General features: G+C 38.7%; 1 protein-coding gene across 1 annotated transcript; it reads left to right on the forward strand.

The window, feature by feature from the left end:
* Window positions 1–10,431: 10,431 nt before the first annotated feature.
* On the forward strand, window positions 10,432–20,817 carry LOC148574328 (uncharacterized). The gene is made up of 3 exons (XM_088505884.1): window positions 10,432–11,605; window positions 20,520–20,734; window positions 20,806–20,817. Exons 1-3 carry the CDS (start codon window positions 10,432–10,434, stop codon window positions 20,815–20,817), a joined length of 1,401 nt encoding a protein of 466 aa, XP_088362010.1.

Consider the following 20,817-nt stretch of genomic DNA (forward strand, 5'->3'; position numbering starts at 1 on the left):
GAGCTATCATTTGAATCTTTGACTAATCTGAGTTCTCACCTAACACATGCACACTCTCTATACAATTCTAAGATCAAGCCTAGCCACCCACGATCTCACTTTTACACATCTACTTACACTCATGTATCAATTCTAATTCCATCACATATGCATTGATCTTTTTATTGAACTTAACATTGGGGTAATTTTATCCCTTATTCATTTATTTCTTCCTTTTTTTTTTCTTTTTTTTCTTGTCTATTTTTTTATATATATATGAAAGCATAATACATCAATGCATATGATTTCTATGATTTCACACGAGTATGCACCCAAATTCTCAATATTTGTCAATAAAAACAAAACACATTCTCATCAACCAAAGTTCTCACATTTTCCCACACTTAGTTGACACACGCTTACTATCCTAAGCTAACCAAAGATTCAAATAGGACAATTAATTATTTTTCCGCTTAAGGCTAGTGATGTGATAATATAAAGAACAAAAGGGATTAAAAAAGCTCAAAGTGGCAAACAAAGGTAAATGAAATGGTAGGCTATTTAGGATAAGTGAGCTATAATCAGATGATGGCCTCAATCACATAATCGCATGAATATACACTAAATAATGGACATGTAGGATGGAACAAACCAAAGATTTCAATCATAGGGAAGAAAACACACAAGAATCAAAATCATAGCTAAATAATGTAACCATATAATTAGGCTCAAAAATTCACAGGTTGTGTGTTCTTAGCTCAAACACCATATTCCAAACTATATATATATATATATATATATATCATGCAAGTTTCAACAGGTTTTAACTCAAATCAATTTGAATCTTAATGCCCTTTTTAAGAAAAAAGAAACATTCCTTGAAAATTTCATCAAATTGACCAACATTTATTTTATATATACTAAATGATATGTGATGAGCGGATAATTTATACGCTTTTTAGCATTATTTTTAGGTAGTTTTTAGCATGTTTTAGTTACTTTTTATTATATTTTTATTAGTTTTTATGCAAAAATCACATTTCTGGACTTTACTATGAGTTTGTGTATTTTTCTGTAATTTCAGGTATTTTCTGGCTGAAATTGAGGGACCTGAGCAAAAATCTTATTCAGAGGCTGAGAAAGGACTGCAGATACTGTTGGATTCTAACCTCCCTGCACTCAAACGTGATTTTCTGGAGCTACAAAAGTCCAATTAGCGCGTTCTCAATTGGGATGGAAAGCTAACATCTTGGGCTTTCCAGCAATGTATAATAGTCCATACTTTGCCCGAGATTTGATGGCCCAAACTGGCGTTAAACACCAGCCAGAGACCCTTTTTCTGGCGTAAAAGCCGGAACTGGCACTAGAACTGGAGTTAAACGCCCAAACTGGCATTTAAGCTGGCGTTTAACTCTAGAAAAGGCCTATGCACGTGTAAAGATCAATGCTCAGCCCAAGCACACACCAAGTGGGTCCCGGAAGTGGATTTCTGCACTAGCTGCACTTAGTTACTTATTTTCTGTAATCCTTAGTAACTAGTTTAGTATAAATAGCACTTTTTACTATTGTATTCGGGAGATTATGCCATTTTTCACATTTGGGAGGCTGGCCATTCGGCCATGCCTAGACCTTTTTCTCTTATGTATTTTCTAACGGTGGAGTTTCCACACCTCATAGATTAAGGTGCGGAGCTCTACTGTTCTTCATGAATTAATGCAAGTACTATTGTTTCTCTTTCAATTCACGCTTACTTCTTCTCCAAGATACACTCTCGTACTTAATTCAGTTAAGTCAGAATAAAGGGTTGACCTGTGACAATCACCCACTATCTTCGTTACTCGCTTAGCCAAGATCTGCGTGCCTGACAACCACAAGCGGTCTACATGATGTTTAACGTAGTCATTGGACGACATCCAGCGTATAGTCTCTTGGGTCTCTGATCCACGGATTTGACTTGCCTCTCCTGACAATAGAGCATTCAAACCCATGAGATCAGAACCTTCGTGGTAGAGGCTTGAACCAATTAGCAGCATTCCTGAGATCCGAAAATTCTAAACCTTGTCTGTGGTATTCCGAGTAGGATATGGGACGAGATGACTGTGACGAGCTTCAAACTCACGAATGTTGGGCACAGTGACAGTGTGCAAAAGGATAGAGAAATCCTATTCCGACACAAGTGAGAACCGACAGATGATTAGCCATGCGGTAGCTGTGCCTGGTATTTTTCATCCGAGACGAGAGATCCGGCAGTTGATTAGCCATACAGAAACCGTACCTGGACCATTTTCACTGAGAGGACGGATGGTAGCCATTGACAACAGTGATCCACCAACATATAGCTTGCCATGGAAGGGAGCACGCATGATTGGATGAAGACAATAGGAAAGCAGAGGTTCAGAAGCAACAAAGCATCTCCAAACGCTTATCTGAAAATCCCACCAATGAATTACATAAGTATCTTTATTTTAATTTACGTTTTATTTATCTTTCAATTATCAAAACTCATAACCAATTGAATCCGCTTGACTAAGATTTACAAGATGACCATAGCTTGCTTCAAGCCAGCAATCTCCGTGCGATCGACCCTTACTCGCGTAAGGTTTTATTACTTGGACGACCCAGTGCACTTACTGGTTAGTTGTACCGGAGTTGTGAAAAGTGTGATCACAATTCCGTGCACCAAGTTTTTGGCGCCGTTGCCAGGGATTGTTCGAGTTTGAACAACTGACAGTTCATCTTGTTGCTTAGCTTAGGTAACTTTCTTCTTGTTTCAACCTTTATTTTCTTTTCAAAAATTTTTTTAAAATATTTCAAAAAAAAATTTAAAGAATGAATTCTAGAGCTTCATGATGATATGTAAAGCCTGGCTGGCTGTGAAGCCATGTCTAATCTTTTGCACTGAGGTTTCCACTTTCCATTGTAGAAAGTTCATCATTGTATTTCTTATGCTAAAGCTTGGCTAGCCATTTGGCCATGTCTAATTCTTTTGGACCAAAGCTTTAGACTAACATTGCATGAATCCTGGAATTCTTATTAAAAAATTTTGAATTTCTTTATTTTCTTTTTCCAAAATAACTTTAAAAAAATACAAAAAAATTTAATAAAATCATAAAAACAAAAAAATTGTGTTTCTTGTTTGAGTCTTGTGTCAAATTTTAAGTTTCGTATCAATTGCATTTTTTTAATTTTATTAAAATTTTCGAAAATTCATGCATTATGTTCTTCATGATCTTCAAGTTGTTCTTGATGATTTTCTTGTTTGATCTTTACATTTTCTTGTTTTGTGTCTTTTCTTGTTTTTCATATGCATTTTCGAATTATTAGTGTCTAAAGTTTAAAAATTTTTAAGTTTGGTGTCTTGCATGTCTTTCTTTTCTTAAAAATTTTCAAAAATATGTTCTTGATGTTCATCATGATCTTCAAAGTGTTCTTGGTGTTCATCTTGACATTCAAAGTGTTTTTGCATGCATTATTTGTTTTGATCTTAAATTTTTATGTTTTGTTTCATTTTGTTGTTTTTCTCTCTCCTCATTAAAAATTCAAAAGTAAAAAAATATCTTTTCCTTACTCTTCTCATAATTTTCGAAATTTTGAGTTGACTTGGTCAAAAATTTTTAAAATTTAGTTGTTTCTTGTTAGTCAAGTCAAAATTTCAATTTAAAAACTTTATCTTTTCAAATCTTTTTCAAAATCAATTCTTTTTCATTTTTTTTTTATGATTTTCGAATTTCATTCTTAAAATTTTTCAAAATCTTTTTTATTTTTCTTTTAATTTTTTTGAAAATTTTAAAACTAATTTTTCAAAATATTTTTCTTAATTTTATTTCATATTTTCGAAAATCCTTGCTAACAATTAATGTTTTGATTCAAAAATTTCAAGTTTGTTACTTTCTTGTTAAGAAAGGTTCAATCTTTATATTCTAGAATCATATCTTTTAGTTTCTTGTTAGTCAAGTCATCAACTTTAATTTTAAAAATCAAATCTTTTTAATTTCTTTTTCAAAATAAATTTCAATCATATCTTTTTAAAATTTTAATTTCAAAATCTTTTTCTAACTTCTTATCTTTTCAAAATTTATTTTCAAATCTTTTTCAACTAACTACTTGACTTGTTTGTTTTAATCTTAAAAAGTTTACTATTTCTTATCTTTTTCAAAACCACCTAACTACTTTTCCTCTTCTAATTTTCGAAAATCACTAACCACTTTTTCAAAAATCTTTTTAATTAACTAATTGTTTTAGTTTTTAATTTTCTTGTATTTATTTTTTCAAATTTTTGAAACTAACTTAATTAATTAAATAAAAATAAAAATATTTTTCTTTTCCCTCATCTTAAAATTCAAATACTCTCTCTCATCTCTTTCTATTTATTTTATTTATTTACTAACACTTCTCATCTAATAATTCGAACCATCTCCCTCTCTCTGTGTTCGAATTCTTCGTATTCTCTCTCTACCTCATTCTTATATTCTTCTTTTCCTCTGACACATAAAGGAATCTCTATACTGTGACATAGAGGATTTCCATTCTCTCTTTGTTCTCTTCTTTTTCATATGAGCAGGAACAGGGATAAAGACATTCTTGTTGAAGCTGATCCTGAACCTGAAAGGACTCCGAAGAGGAAGCTAAGAGAAGCTAAAGCACAACACTCCGGATAGGACCTTACAGCAAATTTCGAAAAAGAGGCAGACATGGCAGCCAAACCTGAGAACAATGGTGGAGATGCAAGAAAGATGCTTGGTGACTTTACTGCACCAACTTCCAACTTCTATGGAAGAAGCATCTCAATTCCTGCAATTGGAGCAAACAACTTTGAGCTTAAGCCTCAATTAGTTTCTCTAATGCAGCAGAATTGCAAGTTTTATGGACTTCCATTGCAAGATCCTCATCAGTTCTTAGCTGAATTCTTGCAAATCTGTGACACTGTTAAGACCAATGGGGTTGATCCCGAGGTCTACAGACTTATGCTTTTCCCCTTTGTTGTAAGAGACAGAGCTAGGATATGGTTGGACTCACAACCTAGAGAAAGCCTGAACTCTTGAGAAAAGTTGGTCAATGCTTTCTTGGCCAAATTCTTTCCACCTCAAAAGATGAGCAAGCCTAGAGTGGAAGTCCAAACCTTCAGACAGAAGGAAGGTGAATCCCTCTATGAAGCTTGAGAAAGATACAAGCAATTGATCAGAAGGTGACCTTCTGACATGCTTTCAGAATGGAGCATCTTAGGTATATTTGATAAACCCATATTTTATGATGTATTTTGTGCCCAATTCAAGTGATTTATTCAATCCCTCACCCACTTATTCATGTAAATTGCATGGTTTTACTTTCCCTTCCTTACTATGTGATATATGTGAAAAACATGTTCCCTATGCTTTAAAAATATTAATTTTAATTACCCTTTATTACCATTCGATGTCGTGATTTGTGTGTTAAGTATTTTCAGATCTCCTAAGGCAGGAATGACTTAGAGGACAGAAAGGAAACATACAAAAATGGAAGGAAAGCACAAAAATGGAGTCTTGAAGAAAAAGGCAGTGACGCGAACGCATGGACGACGCACCCGCATGCCTAGCGCGAAAAGCCAGCGACGCGAACGCGTGGCTGACGCAGACGTGTGCCTTGAGCAGAAAGCAAATGACGCGTACGCGTGACCGACACGACCGCGTGGAAAAGCATAACTCCAGATGACACGACCGCGTGACCTACGCAGACGCGTGACAGACGCCACGTGCAGAATCTGCAGAAAATGCCCCCAGCGATTTCTGGACCCTTTTTCGGCCCAATTCTGAATCCAGAAACACAGAATATAAGCCAGAGAATGGAGGAATCAAAGGGAGAGATCATACATTCAAAATTTCAGGATTAAATGTAGTTTTTAGAGAGAGAGGTTCTTTTCTCTCTCTTAGGTTTTAGGATTAGGATTCTTCTTAAAGGATTTAGGATTTCAACTTCCTCTCAGGTTCAATATTCCTTTTATATTTTTATTTATTCTAATGCTTTTATTCATATCTGACTTATGTTATCAATTTGGCTCATGAACTCTTTATGTTTAGATTAATTTTCTTTTATTAATGCAATTGAGGTATTTCAGATTTATCTTTAGCTTTTTTATATTTTTGGCTTTAATTGATTAATTGGAGACTCTTGAGTTATCAAACTCATCGTGATTGATAATTTTTATTTTTTCTAATTGAATTGAATTCCAATAACTCTAGTCTTTCCTTAGGAGTTGGCTAGGACTTAAGGATCAAACTAATTAGTCCACTTGACTTTCCTTTGCTCTAGTAAAAGTTAACTAAGTGGGATTAAAACTCAATTCGCATCACCATCGATAAGGATAACTAGGATAGGACTTCCAAATTTTCACACCTTTCCAAGAGTTTTATTAGTTATTAATTTATTAATTCCTGCAATTTATTTCCCTTGTTCAAACCTTTTGAAACCCAAAAACACCGTTTTTCATAACCAATAATAATTCATACTTCCCTGCAATTCCTTGAGAAGACGACCCGAGGTTTGAATACTTCGGTTTATAAATTTTAGTGGGTTTGTTACTTGTGACAACCAAAACATTTGTAGGAAACGAATTCTTGTCGGTCTAGAAGCTATACTTACAACGCGAATTTATTTGCGAAAATTCTAGATCGCGTGAGAGTTTCATTCTTCAGAATGGCGCCATTGCTGGGGAAATTGCAAACGTGTGCCTTATTATTGGTTATTGTAAATATTTTTCTTCTGCCTGTTTATTCATTTCTGTTTTCATTTTTTTATTCTTATTAGCTACCATGAGTTCTCACCCCTCTCGCTTTGAGTTTGGTTCTAATATTGTTGAAGGGAATGGAAGCTATAGCAGGAACATGCATCAAGGTCAGAGTAATCAAGGATGGATGGAGCCACGAGGACTTGATCAACCCTTTAGGCAACAACACCCTCCACATTATCACAGACGACGATCATTCTACAATGCATGCCAAGGCAATAGATACGGTGGATCCCTTTGTAGTTACCAACGAGTTCCACCCTGTGCTTATAAACCACCCTCTCAACATAGCTTTGAACCACCACACTCACAAGTTCCTTTTTACCATTCACCACCGTATGACCCCTATCCACTACAATTCCAATCCAATTACTCCCAAGAACCACCACATTCTTATTATGAACCCTCTCTCCCAACCAATGAACCCTCATATCCACCCCAATCTCCAATGGATGACACCATTCGCGTTCTTCTTCAAGGGCAAGCGAAGATGCAAAGGGGCGTACTGGAACTCACTATTGCCTTAACCGAGGTAATAAATAAATTAGCTTCCGAACATCTGAGCACTCAAAGTACTCCCATGGCTACATGTGGAGAATCAAAAGAAGAGCGAAGCATGAAGGAGACACTAGAAACTTCGGTGGACAATGAGGAGCAAGGCTTTGTATTGGAACAAGTGAAGGAAGCCATAATAATTGTAGAGGAAGAAGTGGTTGAAGATTTAGGAGATGCTGAACCTCCATGGGAATCGAGAACTGTAAAGGATTCCGCCGAGGAGTTTGAATTTGATGCCAAGGAGGATAGTGCACAACCTGCAAAGCATATATCTTGTGAAAAATTGGACGGAACAGACCAAGAAGTTGATTCCATAGGCAGTGATGATCATGAATCAAGCTCTCCTAGCCACGAGCTTGCATCCGCAACTGAACTCCTTGAACCTGAAGAACCTCATCCAAGTGAATACGAAGATGATGTCGAGGTAGATTTCTCTCAACCTCCAACTTATGACTTGAGTGACGAGGAAGACATAGAAGACTTTGATCAAGACGCAGTTGCAGTTGAAGAATTTTGCAAGGAAGTGGAGGAATTCACAGAAGAATACAAGGGAGTAGAGCTTACAGAAGCACTGGAAACACCTATCCCAATGCCATTACCACCTAATACAAGCTTCAAGTGGGTACAATCCTTAACCTTTATCTTTACTTTTCCACTTGAATATGGTTTCCTTGAAACAGATGGCCAGCTTAGAGCTCTCTACGGCTTTAAGAGTAAGAGGAAAATGGCTCGTACTCAGAGCTGGTGTGCAAGATTCAATAAGGTTCCATGCTTCAATTCAAAGTGCACGGATTGGTATCATGTTCAATTGAATGGGTCCCGGCAGATGTTTGGTCATCTTGGTGAGAATACAATTTCTAAACCGCCCGGATGGAAGAATATAGATCAAGACAAAGGCGGATTTAAAAGCAAAGTTTGGGATCCTAGAATCTATTATGGCATTCGTCACCTCGGGAGCCTGAGAATCTGTTTGAAGCTGCTCAAAAGCTTTACATACCTAGTTTGGGACCCCGGAGGCTGTTGGAATTCCAAACATTGGTGGAGATTTCTGGATGAATTTAAGCACAAGCCACCATAGCAAGAAGCTCATCAAATGTCCAACTTAAGGACTTTAACTAAAAGTGCTAGGTAGGAGACAACCCACCATGGTATGATCGTTCCTGTTTCAATTTTATTTATTTTTGTTTGTTTTTATATTGTTTTATTTTCATTAAACCTGGATATTATTCATAGCATCTACATTAGCATTGCATACTGCATAATTGCATAAAAAAATATCACCCCACGCGAGCGCATAGGCCACGCGTGGGCGTGAGAAGGAAATCGGCGTAAAGATCCAACACCCAGAAAGTTGGGCTGGAATCATGCGGCTGGTGTGCGTTTAGCACAAAACGGCCCACGCGTTCGCGTCCCGGATGCAAACGCGTCACTTGCAAAACACTCATCCCACGCGAAAGCGTGAGCGACGCGTCCGCGTCGCGTAGATATTATGGCCCCCTAAGTGGAAACAGAGAGTTGCGCTGAAACGACGCTGGAAGTGTGCGTTTAGCACAAATTACAGCGACACGTTCGCGTGCCTCACGTGTCCGCGTCACCCATCTTTTACCCAACCCACGCGACTGCGTCAATCACGCGACCGCGTCAAACCCATTTCACCCTAGTCACGCGATCGCGTGATCCACGCGTTCGCGTAGATTCAAAAATACTAACCCCCTTCACGCGAAACCCTACCCGTCGCGCCGCCATACCCCTCCCCTTCTTCTTCTCTGCTCTGCAACTCCCTCCCTCCTCTGCAACCACCACCATCAGCTGCCCACCACCGCCGACCACCGCACCCTCGCCACCATCGACACCCCCCTCTCTTTTTTCTCTTCTTCCTCCACCACTCTCTTCCACCCATCTCACCCACCGCCGCCCCCATCACCGAGATGCCAACTCCACGCCACCCACACAGAACCGCCGCCAACCCCCCTCCTTCCTCCCTTCCCTCACCTACCTCCCTTCTAGCCCACCCTCATCCACCATTAAACCCTACCCGAAGCCCCCAACCACCAAACCACCACCACAACCTTCGACCACCGCGCTGCCGTGCTCCTTCCCAGTGCCGCCGCGTCACCACCACCATCTCTCTGCCCTCACCTCTGTTCATACACATACCAAGTTCTGCCAAACACCGATTTCCCTATCATCCGTAGTTAATTGCATATTTTTCTAATTATGTTCAAATTAGGATAGTTAGAGATGCATGTTTGTAGTGGATTCTAGGTGGTTAGGTAGCTAGGATGTGGTTAGTGGATTTAGGCCTGATAATTGTGCCGTTCTTGTTACTTGTTTTACCTATTCTGCAATTTTGATCTGGCTGTGATGTTCACACTGTTCATATGCTATTCCTTAATGTTTCATGCTAATATTAGACTGTTCTTTGCTGTTCCTACTGTTTGTGACTCTTTGCAGCGCTTTTTAATCTCATATGAACTGTTTTTCTTGCTGTTTATTACTCGGAAACATCCAATTTTAGCCGGAATGCTTCCCAATTTTCTGCAAATTATCTTTATGTATTGAGTTTGGAAACTTACCATTTTGCACTACTTAGCTATAACCAAACCAATTCATGAATGCACGGGCTCACATTCTTACTCCTTTCGATTCTCTAGTTAATAAATTGCATTATTGATGATTTCATTTTAATTTTAGCTACTCCTATATCTATATGAATTATCATCAATAACCTTTTATCCTTGCTTGACTATGAGTTGATTATTCTTTAAACTTGTGAAATTTATTGTTAACTAGGAAACCATTATCATGCCACTTACTTTAACTTTCTTTTTCCTAACTCACTGCTTTCCACTTTCTAACCTCATTTTTACCTACTAACCACTTTAACTCTCTAACTAAGGGCATGATCCTTGTTTTTCCTATTTAACTTGAATTCCGCTTATCATATATTTTGGATTGCATTTTTTTCTTTTCAGACTTTTTCACTCGTATACAATCCAAAGTGCACATATATTCAACTCATTTCATGCTTCTCTTGCTCTTTTGCCACTCTGTACCTATATTGCTATTATTCTATTTGCCTACTTATTTTCCTGCTTTTGTTCTTCAATTATATCCTAGAATTACTGCTTTTCAGGATGTCTGACCCTCAACGCAAAGGAAAAAGCAAAGCAACCACTGGTAAAAGAAAAAGAGGCGAATCCTCTATGTCCATCCTCGATATTTTGCATGACGACTCCTGGCGGGAAAAGCACTTTACCCCGCAGGAGAAGGCTGACCAGCTCCTCACTGCCACAGATCCGGTTAAATTTACAAACAGATACTATGAGCTGAAGTATCCAGTGTTTGCCACTTCCAGGAACCTGTACCTGGAAAGAACTCTAAAAATTTTAGAAGAACTACAGCAGTGCACCTCCAAACAGATAAAACAGAGAGGCTGGTTCTTCTTGGAAAGAAACTTGACAGAGGTCAATGCTTCTTGGGTCAGAGAATATTACTGTAACTATTTCAAGACTTCCCTGGATGCAGTGCATCTCAGAGGAAAACAGATTTTGGTCATTGAGGAAGCTATTGAGGACATCCTCCACCTTCTGCCTAAGTCAGATCAGCCTGACGGTTACCAACAGGCTGAAGAGGATATGCGATTTATGAGATTTGACTGGGATGCTGTCAAGCAAAGAATAGCCCTTGATCCTACTGTCCCATGGGTCATGGGAAAGAACACAGTGATGCCTAAGGGAATCAAGCTGATTTATCTGAATGATAAGGCTCGGCTCTGGCACCAGATTCTGAGCAACTATGTGATGCTGAGCACTCACGAGACAGAGCTGCCCGCTGCTCTGATCACCCTCATTTGGTGCGTGATGGAGGGTAAGGACCTGTATCTTCCACGTTTCATCCGGTATTATATGGCCAGGGTCCATGTCAGAGGCACTCTCCCTTTCCCTTATCTGATCACCCAGCTAGGCCATCGAGCTGACGTGCCTTGGGAGCTTGCTGATGAGAAGCCACCTGCTGCAGACTGCAAGAAGATTATCCCTCACAGCAGGAAGTTTCAGGCTTTAGGTTACAGACCCCCATTCCTCACCGCTTCTGATGAGGCAACCACACCTTCAGCTACCCCTTCTTCATCCACTGCTGCACCAGCTACCACCACTGCACCTCCACCTGCCTCAGAGCCCATTTACCACCTCGTGCACCGCCTATTTCAGCAGCTAGACCAGATGAAGCGCCGCAACCAGCGGCGATATGAGAGATCTGAGCGTCGCAACAAGCGACGCTATGAGCATTTAAAGTTGTTGCTCCGTACTGGTCACCATGACATTCCCTCTGAGCCTGACACACCATCAAAGCCATCTGAGGAGGAGGCGGACGAGCATGAGGAGGAGACACATGCGCAGAGAGAGGCTGAGCAGGCAGGACAAGAGCAGGCTGCACCACATCATGAGGAGCACCACCAGCTTCAGGCCGAAGATCTGGAGATTCCTTTATGGTCAGAGCCTCCACTACAGCAGACAGATCCTCCTACACTTATCCAGCCTGCAGATATTCAGCCTACCACAGAGACTCCAGCATCCCATCCTTCCGGTGATGACACTTCTTTACACCCAGCTTGAGTGAGCATCGAGGACGATGCTATCTTTTAAGTGTGGAGAGGTCGCCATCCCTGGCTTATCTTTTTGGTGAACCACTACAGACTCTTCTATCTTATTTTGTTTATTTTTCTGTATTTTTATTTTTGTTTTTATTTTTCAATACTTACACATTGTTCTTTTGCTGTATTTTTACTTTATTTCCGCATTTTTCACTTTAGTTTATATCTTAGACATTTAGTTTAGTTTGCAATTCTAAACTTATTAGTTATAGAATATGTGGATTAATTAGTATAGTTTACCCTTTTAGCATATATTAGTTTGGTTTAATTGAAAATAAAAAGGAGTAAACTAGAAACTTTAGTAAATTAAAATAATCCACACACGTTGTATATATAGCATTACATGTTAGTTAGTTAACAACATTTCATCAAGGATGAACACTAAGATTTTAAAAGCCACCCTAATATTTACATTGAGAACAATAGGAACTCTTGATTTCTACTTGCATGATATACATAACTGATATATGGTTTTTGAGCTGGAGAACATACAGCCTGTGAGTTTTGAGCTTAATTGTATGGTTACATTCAAACCATAAATTTCATTCCTGTGTGTTTTGCCCTTCTTTTTCATTCTGATGTTCTTTTCTTTGTTTTAATCTATATATCCAATATAGAATATAGATACATACCAAGAGATGATTGAGGCCATCATTTGAATTTTTCCTCACTTATCCCAATTTAGCCTACCTTTTACATCACACTTGTTAGCCCCCTTGAGCTTTTTAATCCCCTCTTGTTCTATAACCACATTACTAGCCTTAACCAGAAAAACAAAATAAAAATTCCAAGTTGAATCCTTGGTTAGCTTAAGATAGATATTGTGTACAATTTAAGTGTGGGGAATTTTATGGGAACATGGGATGATAGAAACAAAGTAGGGATTTAAAATGAATAAGTTATTTCAGAAATTTGGGAAGCATGCTCATGTGAAATCAAAATAACTAAATTACCATGTGCATAGATTAAAAAAAATAATAATAATAATTTTATATTTTCAGTACTCAAATAACGGGATACAAAAATTCTCCAAGTGCAAAATAAAAAAAAGAATCAATGCACATGGGACAAAATTTCAAAATTAAATTTAATGCATGAGCTTGTAATACAAAGTGGGAAAATTTGGGTAAATAGGTAAAGGAACTTTAAATTATATAAAGTATGTATGTTAGGTGAGATCTTAGACTAATCAAGAATTCACTTTGTTAGCTCACTTAGCCTTATACATATACCCTTACCTTTACCTTGGCCCCATTACAACCTTGAAAAAGACCTCATGATTTTTGTATGTCTGTATTCCATATTTGTTGATTGGTTAGATGAAGAATAAAGTTTTAGAAAGCAAGGATAGAAAGAAGAATAGAGTGATTAACCCAATAAACATTGAGTGACTAGAGAGTAAACACAAAATCCAGTGAGGGTTCAATAGCTCATCACCATATATCTCTGCTTAATTGTTAATTGTCTTGCAAGTTTGTGAAATACTTTTACCCATCTCAACTGTAAAAGTGCTTTAACATTATCTAGGGTTGGGCTATTGGTGCACGAAATCGTGATTGTTCATTCCTTAGTAACGGCGCTAAAAACTTAATACGCACGTTCTTAATTTTAGTTCTTTTCACAATTTCGATACAACTAACCAGCAAGTGCACTGGGTCGTCCAAGTAATAAACCTTACGTGAGTAAAGGTCGATCCCACAGAGATTGTCGGCTTGAAGCAAGCTATGGTCACGTTGTAAATCTCAGTCAGGCAGATTCAAAAGGTTATAGAGTTTTAATAATTAAAAGATAAATAAAACATAAACTAGGATAGAGATACTTATGTAATTCATTGGTGAGAATTTCAAATAAGCATATAGAGATGCTTTCGTTCCTCTGAACCTCCACTTTCTTGCTGTCTTCATCCAATCATTCCTACTCCTTTCCATGGCAAGCTTTATGTAGGGCATCACTGTTGTCCATGGCTACATCCCATCCTCTCTGTTAAAATGGTCCAATGTGCTGTCACTGCATGGCTAATCACCTGTCGGTTCTCGATCATACTGGAATAGGATTTACTATCCTTTTGCGTCTGTCACTACGCCCAGCACTCGCGAGTTTGAAGCTCGTCACAGCCATCCCTTCCCAGATCCTACTCAGAATACCACAGACAAGGTTTAGACTTTCTGGATCTCAGGAATGGCCGTCCATGGGTTCTAACTTATACCACGAAGATTCTAATATCTCAGACTCGGTTCTCTGTAATAGATAACTAAGAGATATTCATTCTAGCTTGTTTGCATGTAGAACGGAAGTGTTTGTCAGGCACGCATTCATAAGTGAGAATGATGATGAGCGTCACATAATCATCACATTCATCATGTTCTTGGGTGCGAATGGATATCTTAGAATAGGAATAAGCTTGAATTGAATAGAAAAACAAAAGTTGCAAATAACCAGTTCATGTATACTACTGAAAGAAATCCTGTGAATAATGGGATGACTCAGAAGAAAGGAGTTTTTGAGATTGATACTCTGAATGCCATATTGGCTCAGAATAAAATATTGACTCAGCAAGTCAATATGATTTCTCAGAATCTGACTGGAATGTAAGATGCATCCGGCAGTAATAAAGAAACCTCCTCTGAAGGAGAAGCTTATGAACCTGATAATCCTGCAATGGAAGAGGTGAATTACATGGGAGAATCCCATGGAAACACCGATAATCCTTCATGGAGAAATCATCCAAATTCCGCATGGAAGGATCAACTGAAGGCTCAACAAGGCTTCAATAATAATAATGGTGGGAGATATAGGTTTGGAAATAGCAAGCCTTTTCCATCATCTTCTCAGCAACAGACAGAGAATTCTAAGCAGAGCCTCTCTGACTTAGCAACCATAGTCTCTGATCTATCTAAGGCCACTCTCAGTTTTATGACTGAAATAAGGTCCTCCATCAGAAATTTGGAGGCACAAGTGGGTCAGCTGAGTAAAAAAGTTACTGAAATCCCTCATAGTACTCTTCCAAGCAATACAGAAGAGAATCCAAAGAGAGAGTGCAAGGCCATCAATATATCCAAAGTGGCCGAACTTATAGAGGAGGAAGAGGCAGTGATTTCCAGTGAGGAAGACCTCAATGGACGTCCACTGACCACTAAGGAGTTCCCTAATGAGGAACCAAAGGAATCTGAGGCTCATATAGAGACCATAGATATTCCACTAAACTTACTGTTGCCATTCATGAGCTCTGATGAGTATTCTTCCTCTGAAGAGGATAAAGATATTATTGAAGAGCAAGTTGCTCGGTATCTAGGAGCAATCATGAAGCTGAATGCCAAGTTATTTGGTAATGAGACTTGGGAGGATGAACCTCCATTGCTCATCAATGAACTGAATGCCTTGGTTCAGCAGAAATTACCTCAGAAGAAATTGGATCCCGGAAGGTTCTTAATACCTTGTACCATAGGCACCATGACCTTTGAGAAGGCTCTGTGTGACCTGGGGTCAGGTATAAACCTCATGCCACTCTCTGTAATGGAGAAACTAAGGATCTTTGAGGTACAAGCTGCAAGAATCTCACTAAAGATGGTAGACAAATCAATGAAACAGGCTTATGGACTTGTAGAGGATGTCTTAGTGAAGGTTGAAGGCCTTTACATCCCTACTGACTTCATAATCCTAGACACTGGGAAGGATGAGGATGAATCCATCATCCTTGGAAGGCCTTTCCTAGCCGCAGCAAGAGCTGTAATTGATGTAGACAGAGGAGAGCTAGTCCTGCAACTGAATGAGGACTACCTTTGTTTAAGGCTCAAGGATCTTCCTCTGTAACCATGGAGAGAAAGCATGAAAGGCTTCTCTCAATACAGAGTCAAGCAGAGCCCCTACATTCAAACTCTAAGTTTGGTGTTGGGAGGCCACCATCATGCTCTGAGTGTCTGTGAAGCTCTATAAGAGCTCACTGTCAAGCTATTGACATTAAAGAAGTGCTTATTGGGAGGCAACCCAATCTTATTTATCTATGTTAAATACTTTTTCATTTCATTTTCCATTGTTATTTTATGTTTTCTTTAGGTTGATGATCATGTGGATTCACAAAAATAGCTGCAGAATTAAAGTAAAATCAAAAACAGCATCAAAAACAGCACACCCTGGAGGACAGGCTTACTGGGATAGAAGAATGGGCGTTTAATGCCCAGTCTGGCAGTATTCTGGGCGTTAAACGCCAGAATTGGCAAACAGACTGGTGTTTAACGCCAAAAAAGGGTGTCTGGCTGGCGTTAAATGCCAGAAAGAGGCATCAGCCTAGCGTTTAACACCAGGAATGGTAGCAGACTGGTGTTTAAATGCTAGAAAGGGCTGTCCAGGGGCGTTTAAACGCCAGAATGGTGCAGGGACTAGAATTCTTTGACACCTCAGGATCTGTGAACCCCACAGGATCCCCACCTATCCCAACTCTTTTTCTCTCTTTTTCACACCTTTCCATAACACTCTTCCCCAAATAACCTCCACCAATCACCTCCATTTCTCCTCCAAAACCATCATACAACCCACCTACCCTCACCCATTCAAATTCAAACCATCTCCCTCCCAAACCCAACCCCTATTACCAGAATTCCCTCTCTACTCCACTCCTATATAAGCCCCTCATCACTCTTTCATTTTCACACATCATAACCACCTAAAACCCCCTTGGCCGAACCATTCACACACCTCCATCTCCTCCATCTCTTCTTCCTATAATCTTTTCTTTCTTCTTGTGCTCAAGGATGAGCAAACCTTTTAAGTTTGGTGTGGAAAAAAGCTCTGCTTTTTATTTTTCCATAACCATTAATGGCACCTAAGGCCAGAGAAACCTCTAGGAAGAGGAAAGGGAAGGCAGTTGCTTCCAACTCTGAGTCATGGGAGATGGAGAGATTCATCTCAAAAGCCCATCACTAGAAAGAGGATGGAGCAAACAAGAGAGCCCACTCATGGACCTTAACAAGAGCATGAGGAAGTCCCTCATCAAGAAATCCCTGAGATGCCTCAAGGGATGCATTTCCCTCCACACAACTATTGGGAGCAACTCAACACCTCTTTAGGAGATTTGAGTTCCAACATGGAGCGACTAAGGATGGAGCACCAAGAGCACTCCAATATCCTCCATGAAATCAAAGAGGACCAAAGAGCCATGAGGGAAGAGCAACAAAGGCAAGGAAGAGATATTGAGGAGCTCAAGCACTCCATAGGATCTTCAAGAGGAAGAACTAGCCGCTGTCACTTATGTGGACCCGTTCTTTAATTTCCTTGTTCTTATTTTTCTATTTTTTGTTTCTATGCTTTATGCTTTGTCTATGTTTGTGTCTTTATTACATGATCATTAGTGTCTAGTGTCTATGTCTTAAGGCTATGAATGTTCCACGAATCCTTCACCTTTCTTAAATGAAAAATATTTTCTGAAAAAGAAAAAGAAGTACATGAATTTCGAATTCTATCTTGAAAATAGTTTAATTATTTTGATGTGGTGGCAATACTTTTTGTTTTCTGAATGAATGCTTGAACAGTGCATATTTTTTATAGTGAAGTTTATGAATGTTAAAATTGTTGGCTCTTGAAAGAATAATGAAAAAAGAGAAATGTTATTGATAATCTGAAAAATCATAAAATTGATTCTTGAAGCAAGAAAAAGCAGTGAAAAACACAAAGCTTACGAAAAGAAAAAAATGGCGAAAAATAAAGAAAAAGAAAGAAAGAAAAAAGCAAGCAGAAAAAGCCAATAGCTCTTTAAACCAAAAGGCAAGAGTAAAAAACCCAATAACCCTTTAAACTAAAAGGCAGGGGTAAAATGGATCTAAGGCTTTGAGCATCAATGGATAGGTGGGCCCAAAGGAATAAAATCCTGGCCTAAGCGGCTAAATCAAGTTGTCCCTAACCATGTGCTTGCGTCATGAAGGTCCAAGTGAAAAGCTTGAGACTGAGTGGTAAAAGTCATTATCCAAAGCAAAAAGAGTGTGCTTAATAACTCTGGGCACCTCTAACTGGGGACTCTAGCAAAGCTGAGTCACAATCTGAAAAGGTTCACCCAGTTATGTGTCCGTGGCATTTATGTATCCGGTGGTAATACTGGAAAACAAAATGCTAAGGGTCACGGCCAAGACTCATAAAGTAGCTGTGTTCAAGAATCAACATACTAAACTAGGAGAATTAATATCACTATCTGAATTCTGAATTCCTATGGATGCCAATCATTCTGAACTTCAAAGGATAAAGTGAGATGCCAAAACTGTTCAGAAGCAAAAAGCTTCTAGTCCCGCTCATCTAATTGTAACTAAGCTTCATTGATATTTTGAAATTTATTGTATTTTCACTTCTTTTTATCCTATTTTGTTTTTAGTTGCTTAGGGACAAGCAACAATCTAAGTTTGGTGTTGTGATGAGCGGATAATTTATACGCTTTTTAGCATTATTTTTAGGTAGTTTTTATCATGTTTTAGTTACTTTTATTATATTTTTATTAGTTTTTATGAAAAAATCACATTTTTGGATTTTACTATGAGTGTGTGTATTTTTTTTATAATTTCAGGTATTTTCTGGCTGAAATTGAGGGACCTGAGCAAAAATCTGATTCAGAGGCTGAGAAAGGACTGCAGATGCTGTTGGATTCTGAACTCCCTGTACTTAAACACGATTTTCTGGAGCTACAGAAGTCCAATTGGCGCGTTCTCAATTGGGATGGAAAGCTAACATCTTGGGCTTTTCAGAAATATATAATAGTTTATACTTTGCCTGAGATTTGATGGCCCAAACTGGCTTTAAACGCCAGCCAGAGACCCTTTTCTGGCGTAAAACGCCGGAACTGGCACCAGAACTGAAGTTACATGCTCAAACTGGCATTCAAGCTGGCGTTTAACTCTAGAAAAGGCCTATGCACATGCAAATCTCAATGCTCAGCCCAAGCACACACCAAGTGGGCCCTGAAAGTGGATTTCTGCACTATCTGCACTTAGTTACCTATTTTCTGTAATCCTTAGTAACTAGTTTAGTATAAATAGCACTTTTTACTATTGTATTCGTGAGATTATGTCATTTTTCACATTTGGGAGGCTGGCCATTCGGCCATGCCTATACCTTTTTCTGTTATATATTTTCCAACGGTGGAATTTCTACACCTCATAGATTAAGGTGCGGAGCTCTGCTGTTCTTCATGAATTAATGCAAGTACTATTGTTTCTCTTTCAATTCACGCTTACTTCTTCTCCACGATATACTCTCGTACTTAATTCAGTTAAGTCAGATTGAAGGGGTGACCCATGATAATCACCCACTATCTTCGTTACTCGCTTAGCCAAGATCTGCGTGCCTGACAACCACAAGCGGTCTACATGATGTTCAACGTAGTCATTGGACGATAACCGGAGTATAGTCTCTTGGGTGTCTGATCCATGGATTTGACTTGCCTCTCCTGACAACAGAGCATTCAAACCCATGAGATCAGAACCTTCGTGGTAGTGGCTAGAACCAATTGGCATCATTCCTGATATCCGGAAAGTCTAAACCTTGTCTGTGGTATTCCGAGTAGGATATGGGACGGGATGACTGTGACGAGCTTCAAACTCACGAATGTTGGGAGTAGTGACAGTGTGCAAAAGGATAGAGAGATCCTATTCTAACACAAGTGAGAACCGATAGATGATTAGCCGTGCGGTAGCTGTGCCTGGTATTTTTCATCCGAGATGAAAGATCCAACATTTGATTAGCCGTACAGAAACCGTACCTGGACCATTTTCACTGAGAGGACGGATGGTAGCCATTGACAACGGTGATCCATCAACATACAACTTGCCATGGAAGGGAGCACGCATGATCGGATGAAGACAATAGGAAAGCAGAGGTTCAGAAGCAACAAAGCATCTACAAACGCTTATCTGAAATTTCAACCAATGAATTACATAAGTATCTTTATTTTAATTTACGTTTTATTTATCTTTCAATTATCAAAACTCATAACCAATTGAATCCGCCTGACTAAGATTTATAGGATGACCACAGCTTGCTTCAAGCCGGCAATCTCCGTGGGACCGACCCTTACTCGCATAAGGTTTTATTACTTGGACGACCCAGTGCACTTGTTGGTTAGTTATACCGGAGTTGTGAAAAGTGTGATCACAATTCTGTGCTCCAATATGATGTGATTGTGAAAAATAAAAAATTTTTAGTTCACTCTCTATTTTCGATCAAACCAAATTCTCATATGCAAAAGGGTAAACTAACCTCAATAATCCACATTTTTCCAAATCACAACTACTAAGCCATATATATATATATATATATATATATATATATATATATATATATATATATATATATATATATATTACAAAACTAAAAGATGCAAATCCAACTAAAAATCTAGAGTATATACAAGCCAAAATGCAAAATGCGATAAACTCAAAAGTATCCAAAATAACTAATATATACAAAAGCTGAAAGTGCAATAAAGTAAAAATGTTCAAGTATTGAAAATAAAACAAAATAAAGCAAGTCCTCAAATGAGTCTAAAATGGGTCACCAAATGGAATTCACCGATGACGGCGACCTCCCCACATTTAGATGTTAGCATCGTCCTCGATGCTCCTCAAATCAAGTCTGGTGAGAAGGGTCATCGCCCACTGGTCCACTATCAGCTGCAGGTGTCTGCGACTTTGTCAGCTACTCAGGCTGAGTCTCCTCATGCTGTGCAACCTCCTGCTGGTCCTCCTTGTAACAACCCTAATTTTCGAGTACGCGAGATCATTTCTGAAGACACAGATTTCTCCGAAAGATCAGTAAAGGGAATACCTCTCCTGTATCATCAAGCATCTCAATCCTCATTGTCATTATATTATCTTTAACTCAGGACCTTAGTTGA

Source organism: Arachis ipaensis, chromosome B2, assembly GCF_059453495.1.
Source record: "Arachis ipaensis isolate K30076 ecotype BB chromosome B2, ASM5945349v1, whole genome shotgun sequence".
In the NCBI taxonomy this organism is placed as follows: domain Eukaryota; kingdom Viridiplantae; phylum Streptophyta; class Magnoliopsida; order Fabales; family Fabaceae; genus Arachis; species Arachis ipaensis.

Bases quoted from the DNA above. Each gene is read 5' to 3' on its own strand.
- LOC148574328 (XM_088505884.1), top strand. From the start codon at position 10,432: ATGTCTGACCCTCAACGCAAAGGAAAAAGCAAAGCAACCACTGGTAAA. The intron at 11,606-20,519 runs GTCACCATGACA...CCCCACATTTAG, and splicing joins AAAGTTGTTGCTCCGTACTG to ATGTTAGCATCGTCCTCGAT.